The sequence below is a fragment of the Stegastes partitus genome, unplaced genomic scaffold (assembly GCF_000690725.1).
Source record: "Stegastes partitus isolate 25-593 unplaced genomic scaffold, Stegastes_partitus-1.0.2 Scaffold269, whole genome shotgun sequence".
NCBI classification, from domain to species: domain Eukaryota; kingdom Metazoa; phylum Chordata; class Actinopteri; family Pomacentridae; genus Stegastes; species Stegastes partitus.
The window spans coordinates 212,188-221,627 of NW_007578000.1; the positions used below are offsets into that span (position 1 = coordinate 212,188).

The 9,440-nt window shown below is 40.5% G+C and overlaps 3 protein-coding genes across 5 annotated transcripts in view; 2 read left to right on the plus strand and 1 right to left on the minus strand.

Moving 5' to 3' along the window:
• Window positions 1-1,100, plus strand: part of LOC103357706 (pleurocidin-like peptide WF3) — a 15,120-nt gene extending 14,020 nt beyond the window's left edge. Inside the window, exons 1-4 of one of the 2 annotated variants that reach the window (XM_008282372.1) lie at window positions 174-267; window positions 381-469; window positions 612-633; window positions 777-1,100. In XM_008282372.1, coding sequence (XP_008280594.1) covers window positions 382-469; window positions 612-633; window positions 777-894 — 228 coding nt within the window. In that variant the 5' untranslated portion in view covers window positions 174-267; window position 381 and the 3' untranslated portion in view covers window positions 895-1,100. Of the gene's footprint in view, window positions 1-173; window positions 268-380; window positions 470-611; window positions 634-776 lie in introns of those variants that run through there. The other variant, XM_008282373.1, reaches the window with a different exon arrangement.
• LOC103357708 (exostosin-1-like) overlaps window positions 1-9,440 on the minus strand; it is a 360,610-nt gene that overhangs the window by 157,885 nt on the left and 193,285 nt on the right. The window lies entirely within an intron of this gene.
• The window catches only part of LOC103357705 (dicentracin-like), a 29,028-nt gene that overhangs the window by 18,291 nt on the left and 1,297 nt on the right, over window positions 1-9,440 (plus strand). The window contains exons 3-4 of one of the 2 annotated variants that reach the window (XM_008282371.1): window positions 9,073-9,118; window positions 9,273-9,372. In XM_008282371.1, coding sequence (XP_008280593.1) covers window positions 9,273-9,372 — 100 coding nt within the window. In that variant the 5' untranslated portion in view covers window positions 9,073-9,118. Of the gene's footprint in view, window positions 1-9,036; window positions 9,119-9,271; window positions 9,373-9,440 lie in introns of those variants that run through there. The other variant, XM_008282370.1, reaches the window with a different exon arrangement.

Below are 9,440 nucleotides of genomic sequence, written 5' to 3' on the forward strand. Positions count from 1 at the left end.
TCAAATGACTCCTTGTTTAATTAACTATTGTCTTCCTAACATGAGCAAAACTGAACTTGAGTGAAGTGATGGTAGAATGGAGGCGTGTCTGATGTAATGCTGGTTTCATGGTGGATGTAGAGTGATAACCCGTTTGGCTCAACTGCAATAAGACTTCATGTTCACGCCCATTTGGTCCTGCATGTATATATAAAGAGATGAACCAGTGGGCACACATATCAGTCTGTGAAACTCTCATCACTCTGAAAAGATCAATTCCGTGGAAAGGTAAGAACTAAACATCTAATTGACTTGAGAATAAGACACAGTAACTGCAACGCACAATTAACAGAGTTGAATAAAATGACGTATTTGACCAGTGTGATTATTTGTCTTTGCAGGATGAAGTGCACTGCGGCCTTCCTTGTGCTGTCCATGGTCGTCTTCATGGCCGAACCTGGGGAGTGTTTTTGGGGAGCACTCATTCACGGTAAAGTCATGAGATCACTTTCTTTCTTTTTATTGCACTTATTTACAGCACACTCTGACTGTTATGTTCTATAACTAGTAATGCCGAGTGTTGATCCGTGATAGTGATGGTGATTGGTTTCTTTTTTGTGTATTTCATTCAGTTGGACACCACGTGCTCAAACAGTAAGGACATTGCTTCTATTTCTACCACTGCTAACATCACACAATCTGTCAAATATAAGAAATAGAATTAGTTGTTGCACTACTATTTTGTCCATAATTTTTTTGTTGTGTCTAAACTCTGGAATCTACTCTCCCTCCACCAGTTTCATCGGTGAGAAAAAAGACATGATGGACAAGCAGCTGGAGCAGCAGCTGGAGGAGCAGCAGCAGCTGGACAAACGTTCAGTTGACTTCAACCACCGACGGCATGCTTTTGACTAAACTCTGGGCTCTGTCTGAAGATCGGCTTTACATGAAAAGAGAAATGGCTTGCTTTTAACATAAAAAAAGAAAAGCGTCAATCGACGTGGCCAACCACGTCCTGAAAGTACATTATGATTGCATTGTTTCTGCTGATAAAGTAATTGTGGTTGATTCATTTTGGTAAACTAAAAAAATAAATTTGCATTACGGCTCACTGAAACCTCCTCCTCTTGTCTTGGGTTGATTTTTTCAAATACAGTTATAGGAAATGAAAAGTATAAAGAATTCTGTTTGTGTTGGGAATAATAACTAAAACACAAGTCAACAAGCTTTTTGGGAGAATTTAGCAAACGGTAGCCACATAAGATGAGTCACACCAGAAGGTGTGAGGCTATTTTCAACAAAACTTGTCATGCTGTTACTTTGACAGGTTGTGTGTATCATTGCTTATCAATAAGAAGGTGTTATTTCCTTTTTCAGAAGTCACATAAGGTCCCATTAGTGCCGACAGGACGGGTCTGTGGTTTTAGTGTTTTGATGGTGTGCGTCCTAAACGCTCTGCAGTCTTGTCCATTACATTTCTTGGTGGTCACAATAAAACATTCTGCAATTGAACATTTTTAATGTTAAGTTCAAGACAAATTAGAGGCAGTGATAAATATCTCATAAACACAGAGAGAAGATTGAAGTTTTGATACCGACCCATATTTGTGAGAACTCTACACTTCAGCTGCTGCAGCCAACATTAGCTGCACTTGATTTACAAGTTGGTTTATTGATAAATCCTGAAACATTGCTCTGGGTTGCTGACGTACAAAATGATTAGAAAAATGTACATCGTTATTTAGAAGAGAAAAAAAAAAGTAGCAAGACCAAAGTGTACTCTGTTATAAGTAAAGATCCTGCATTCAGTATTGAAAAGGGAAACTGATCTCATCACATCTCAGTAACATCTACATTTAATGATCAGATTAATTTATTACATTGTCATAGTTGATGCATTTGGTGAAGTTGAAATATATATATATATATTCCAAGGCTACCTTAGTCTGACAATACAGGGCAATTTAGAGAATATTTTGAAATGAAAATCTTTCTTTTTTTAGCGAGTCACAAATTCAATTCAAGTCAATATCTGTTCTTTTTGAAAGATGTAGAGTAGCGTAGAACTGTAGCTCCACATGTACAGTATAGCGTAAAGAGTAAATCGGATGAAAGTTCTACATATAAAATCAATGCTGTTCATATGTAACTTGTGGAAACGTGGATCTGAATTCACCGGTGCCTCGTTTAACATTTATTAAAAAGCATCGTGTGCAGCATCGAACGCATTTCCTTGGCCCCATTTGAATTTCACACAAACAAAATCGACTGTCTTTTTCGGCTTCCTTATTACGCAACACTGAAGAAGACGAAAATAAGCATTCATCTATTGCTATAAAAAGAGATGCTTCTGCCACCACCCAGATTTACACCACACTGCTAGCCTAGCTCTTTGTGACAGCAGCTTTCTGACTTTTGACTCCATCAGCAGGAAGGTAAGGACTGAATAATTAATCCTCATTTAATTATAGCACGGGCATCGACACAGTAAACAGCGCGGTATAGATTGCACTGGTAAATAAAAAAACAAACTGTACACTTTGTTTCTGAAAGTCTAAGTACGGCTCCTGCTGTGCGTCTGCTTCGTGTTTGCAGGATGAAGTTGGCAGCGGTGGTTCTTGTGCTGTTCCTCGTCGTTGTCATGGCTGAACCTGGCGAAGCTTTTCTTCACCACATTGTCAACGGAATTGCCAGTGGCCTTGCCCATGGTATAAATCACTCTTTATACGAGCTCTGTTAACAGCAGGCGGTTTGACTTTTCATGGGTGGAAATGCAGCGGAGCAACATAAAGCAATGCCAGCGTTTAGAACACTTATGGATTCCTAAGAATTAAAAGTACCTAAAATACAAGACATTCAAATAATGACGTGTGTAACTCATTAGGATGTATTAGTTGATATACGTGATAACTGTGATCGTTATTAGATCTGTACTTCCACATTTTCTAGCAGTTTTGAAATGCATATCGCCTTTGTGCCTTGGATGGTTAACCATACCCGTCATCACAGTCCCCTTATCAGCCTGCTGCTATAAATATAATCATTTTTATCTGATGAGAAAGCGACGACTGCAGATTCGGCTTTGGAGTCAGTGTGCAGGCGTTGCTGTTTTCTCACATAAATGCAGATGTTAGCCGTGTAGGACAGGTGTGGGTATCGTATTTCAGTATTTCTGTGGTGTCACTGAAACACCAAGCATTGAGAACGGACAGGATTAGTTTGTGATCTGTAGACAATAGACAATATCAAGAATCGTACTGACGTTATTCACCATGTTTGCACATGTTGTTTAGAGAAAGCCTCTGAATGCAGGGCATTGACGATGGCATAAGGGCTGCACTCTCTGTGGTTTACTACTAAATGTATTGTTGTGAAACTGTGAAATGTAATGTTCCAATTTCTTCTAATTGTTTGATTCTTTTCTGTTTCCTTCAGTCGGCAACTGGTTCCACAGGTAAGGAGCTGTCACTCTGCTTTTACTGATTCAGTAAATTATTTAAAGTGCTACAAAAAAAAAACGTATATTAATAAAACAACTTTCTTGGGCAAATGCTTGTCACTCTGCCAGGCTGGTGCACGGGAAAGAGAGCGCGCAGGATCAGCTGCAAGACAAAATCTTCTTCACCTCAGATTAGGCAGAGTTCGACTGGACTACCGGGATCCGTGCAGGAGCTGCCGTGAAGAAACGCTTAGCATGAAAAGAAATGCTTTTCTTTAAACGTCATAATATAGAATCTATCCACCGTCCCTTGAAATTTTGTTTTAATCAATTCTGAATGGCATCATGTCATGTAAGTGGATATGCATGTTTGCCTGCTAATTGTCATATTTACTCTTAATCTGTTCAAACTATGTGCATCGATTAGAAACAGAACATTCTTTGTATTCCTTTGTGTCACATTAACTCCTGATTTGGATGAAAGAAAAACGAATTGCCCTTCTGACAGTGAATGTTGCTCCTCAACATATGAATCATCTGCAGAACTTCTAGCCAGTGCTTAAGGCTTTAGTCCTTTTTTGTGTGAAAAAAAAATGCTGTTAATTGGAATAAATATCAAGCTTTTCTGCTATTTATTTGATTGTATTTATTTATTTTTTTCTTGGTGTAATAGTCATTTGCATAATCATTGTTGAAAAATCACTTCAACATGTGTAATAAGTCACATTATGTGCTTTCTAGGAATGACATTTACTATCTAAATTCATTATCAGATATGCAAACACAACAACATCTTCTGCAAAGTATTCTCCTGCTAAATGTCAGGATGCTTTAACAATTTCAAAGATCCCAATAAACATGAAATTGCAGTGTTTCCCACATTGACGTATTTGTGGCACATATTAACTTTCTAAAATCATATGTCATTACACAGATGGGCTTCCTCTCTAGCATGGAGAACGGTTGTTGTTGGGGTTTTTTCCTACATAATACAATTAATTTGGAGTTCATGAATTGTTCCTGTCATGGGCACTTCTGCGTAAACACGCCACAAACCGATGCATTCAAGTTAACTCTAATAGATGAGTCTGTTTTTAATACATGCTGTTCATCTCAGAGACCCACCTCTTTACATAAAGTCGGCGCTGTGTTATCGCCCCACATCTGCAGGAGACGCTTTCATTTTAAATACATTATATTATATTACCATTGTATTTCCTTCTCTAGTGCAGGATGGTAGTCGCTGTAGTCGTCATACTGAAGTCTGGGCCTTTCTGAACACTTCATGGCTGATTACAGTCATTTGATCACCTCTGTTAGCGTACGCTCAGCAGTGGCTGCTGCAGTTATGTGCTGCTGATTTGGCTCATGCAACAGAGAAAGAGTCGCTTTTACAAAATACTTGACAACTGAAATATTTGCAGTGGAGCACTTTATGCATGGTGACCTGATCAGTTATTACTACAAATAGAATGCAATGCTACTGGAAACACTGAACGGATAAGTAGTCATTCTGTATCTTTTGATGAGTTTTGTTGCATTTAATCTTGCAGTACTTATCTATCACTGTAACATATAAGACATAGGTGTCAAACTCAGGCCCACGGGCCTAATCTGGCCTGTAGTGTAATTATATTTGGCCCGTGAGATAATATCAACGTCTACTAGAGCTGGCCCTCCGGTAAATATTGCATGCGCCGCTAATACTACACATCCCAGAATGCTCTGCTAGTGCGTTGGCTCATCAATGAAGACCTGCAAGCGTCTCGACATTCATTGGCAACCCCATGTTAGCAGTCACCTCGAGAAAATTTAAGTAAAAGTTATTTTCTCTTTTTCAATAAATGCATTTAAAAAATTTTTTTTATTTTGGTTGTTTTGTTGTTGGCCTGTGATGTTTTGATGTTTAAGCAAAACTTAAGTTTGTCTACATATAAACAAATGTATAATTACATATCTGCAGGGCTCTCACCAGAAATATTTGAGCATAATGGGGGGGGTGTTCGACACTCCCCCCTCTTAACGTTAGTGTCTTTGCTGCTAACAAATAGCAGCTTTCAAAGCAAAGACAACAGAAACAAGTTTCTTAGGAAAATTTGCACGTCAGATTTTCCAAACACGCAGCTTGAAAGACAGCGTAGCGAGCCAAGACACAGCGTGTTTTTTCAGGGAAGTAGCATGGTGAGAACCCTGATGTGATGTACAGCTGTGGCTGCAGTGAAAAGAGACGTGTTGAATTGTTTTAACTGGGTTTCTTGCTTTAGTAATGGCATTCATTCTCGCTACATGAGACACCTGTCTGCCATGCAATGTCCTGTTATGCTGCCTGTCTGCATAACACTGATGGTTTCTAAAGCCGTGGCGTCATAATGACGGTGTTAAGACGTGGTTTGATTCAGGTCGGACACCACTGAAGTCCTCGGAGTAAAATTCACGGCCCACCACTGGCTGTCAGTCACACTAACAGAAGTCGCAAAACTTGTGTTTTCTTCACAACTATCATGACGTTTCTCTTGGGTTCTTGAGGCAGGAAGAAAGAAGGATTTACTACTGCACGTGGTTTTGTTATTCTTAGCATGCTTCGGCAGCATACTTATGTTTTACCCTGACAAGGTCTAATGAGAATCGTGCTTTAAGGCCATGTGCACGCGCATTGATATTTAGGTAACCCCATGAACAGCGCCCCATGTATTGGCCAATGATTGTTGTCGATTTCATCTGCAAAAAGTTACGAGGGCACAATCTGTATGCACGCACAATCACATATGCCAAATATGGCAGTGGGAACTCCATGTTAATATGGAAGGATGTAATATTCATGAAGTGACAACAGAGCTACGAGAGCATTGCAACGTAGAGGCATGACGGAGCCGATCCCTGGCTGCCAGTTGGTATTAATTAACCTAGATAACCCACATAGGAAGCAAACAAACACACGTGGATAGATGTCAAAACAAGCCACGCTTAAATATTTTATGTAAGTTAGCCAGGTACAAATGATCATTAGAACATGAACCTTCTGTGCTACACTTATACAATTTGTGTGCAGCACTGTTTGTGATCAAATCCTAACAAAGTGATTTTAACGTGTTAGAAACTTACCATGTCACCCAAACTGTGGGCAGGTGAGAAAATCCCAGCTGCTGAAATGAAGCTGCCATCCTGTGAAAGCATGAGCTGGGAGAGAAAGCAGAGCTGCCTCTAAAGATGGGAGACAAACCTACAGATCCTGTAGGTAGGTCCTCTATACCTTTAGTGTTACACTGTAGAGGCAGCAGAAGGTGGACTCAGCCGACTCGTTTTCCTCCTTCTATACTGAGGAGGGTTGCGTTGCAGTGTGAAGGCATGTCACTGGAACCAAGCAGTGCACAGAGCCAGCAGCAGGAAGCCAAAGAGTTTTCATGTGACCCTGAAATATGTTTGTGTCCTGCAGTATTACAGGAGAATTCTGGTATATTTCCCGATAATGTAGCTCTTGTGGCTCAGTGCAGGAGCGGAGGCGAGGACTCGCCCCAGACAACTGACGGTGAAGCCATTTGAAATGTCACGAAAGTAAGATGAAAGGAAATTCTTCTTCTCTGAATTTAAATTAATGTAGCAAGAAATATAAGTCATTATATCTTTAATACATCTTCATTGTAATGCACCAAAACATTTGTCTCTTGTTTAATTTAAAGGGCAAATCTGAATAAATGAATATGGAAATGATGATATGTGAGTCATGGCCTTTCTACAGCAGTGACCGCTTTGCACATTTTAATATACCTTTGTGTCCGAAGATGCCGAACGAGTTCACTTATTCTAATCGTTCTGCATTTTATTTGACCTGAATAACATCAGATGTAGAAACACCTGCAAGATAGCAAAATATTTCACATTATCATAATAGTTCATGGGCTGCAGGGTGACGCAGTTGGTAGCACTGTTGCCTCGCAGCAAGAACGTCGCCGGTTCGCGCCCCGGTGGAGGCAACGGAATCTTTCTGCGTGGAGTTTGCATGTTCTCCCCGTGCAGCGTGGGTTCTCTCCAGGTTCTCTGGCTTCCTCCCACAAAGTCCAAAAACATGTTGAGGTTAATTGGTGATTCTAAATTGTCCGTAGGTGTGAATGTGAGTGTGCTTGGTTGTCTGTCTCTAAGTGTAGCCCTGTGATAGACTGGTGACCTGTCCAGGGTGTCCCCTGCCTTCACCCTAAGTCAGCTGGGATAGACTCCAGCCCCCCCACGACCCTCATGAGGAGCGGTGTATAGATAATGGATGGATTATAGTTCATCATTCAGATCACACATTTAGCTGATTCCTTCCTCATACGTTAAGGAACTAACTTTAAACCTTGAGTAGCTCGCTTTAAGATGCCAGATGTCAGCTCTGCACACAGGAAACTTAATAGTTATGGTGTTGCTGTAATAGGAGACGTTTCAAATGTGTCTTTTTTACATAAAAAACAAAACAAAACAAAAAAAAAAAAAAAGAAAACTATGGAATAATATGTGTGAGATTTTTGTTTGCTAAGTTTTTATTTGCTCAAGATTTTTTTTCTGCGATCAAAATTTCCCATTGCGTGCTCAGGATTATGGCACAAATGTAATTCCATAGACACAAGCTGTTAGCATGTGATGGTAGCAACACTGTTTCATTTTTTGGGGATACAAAATACTCTGAAGTGTTCACAAAATTGCAGAAGTGGTCCACAATATTATTTTGTAGCCTAAACTAGACTGACGTTTTAACTCAAACTGTGTTGTGAATCATGCATGAGAATAATAAAGGCCTCCCATGTCAGGCAGTTGTAGCCACTGTATCAGCTCCTTCTTTGTGCAGCACGTGAACATGCGTGGAACAAGTACCAGTGGTGTTACACGTGCTCCTAACGTATAGCTTCACAAGTCACACAGCTTCGTGCCTTTCTGGAGTCAGGAGCATGAACCACCATTCATGTCTACTTAAACTAAAAAGCTGCTGCACGGCTGCACTTAACCTCTGCACCGAAGCACAGGTTAAGCACATATAATGCCCTTCAAAGACAGATGGTACTCAGGGTTTGTAGATCAAGGTGATGTAAACAGCTAAGAAACACGACGGCTGCAGCGAACACATGCACAAGCTTACAGTGTTTTCAGAGGCCTGCAGCGTCCTTATGATAACGCAACGTGCATCCAGAGGTTAAAACAAGTATTTGCTACCTGCTGCTTGATATTTATAGTTAAGTTACACTTCATTAAATCCCTTGGGGGGAAATTTGTCCTCTGCATTTGACCCATCACCCCCCATTTTAGGAAGCCGTAGCTGTTCGGGGACCAACTCGAGGTCTGAGGACAGGGTTTTGATCGAGGGCAGCATCAGGGAAAGGCCTGCAAGAGAAGTGGAGCACCAAGAGGAAAGCCACTGAGCAGAAAACCAGTTGGACCTGGTGGGTTTCAAACTCATGTTGAGACCTAACCACCAGTTCCTACCTACACATGCCATGTCTTCAGTGGGTGCTGATGCTCTGACTGTTACCTCAGAAGCTAAATATATATGTTTCACAATGTCTATGATCTGATAACAACAAGATTCTTGTGGTGCCTGTGACGTATTTTTTTTTTAAAAACACTTGATCAGAATGACACAGCTTGAGAGGCTGTATGATTTATAAAGCCAGGACACGGCTCAGTTTGGTGTCTTTGACAACAGCCTGTTGACCTCCACCTCAATCAGAAAGGTAAGACATGGAAGTCCCACCGTAATATGCTTACATGAGTAAAGCCGTCTTGACAGCTGCTAACATTAAGCTTGTAATGTAAAACAAGTTTTCTTTTCGTTTCTATTACAATCTGACTGTGAACATGTGTGATGAGTGGTGCTCTTGTTTTCAGGATGAAGTGCATCTCCCTCTTCCTCGTGCTGTCGCTGGTCGTCCTCATGGCCGAACCAGGAGACGCTTTTATTCACCACATTTTCAAGGGGATATTTAAAGGTAGACTTTCACAGACGACTTTCTATCTGCCATAATAACATTAACGAAGACATACATGTAATTTTTAG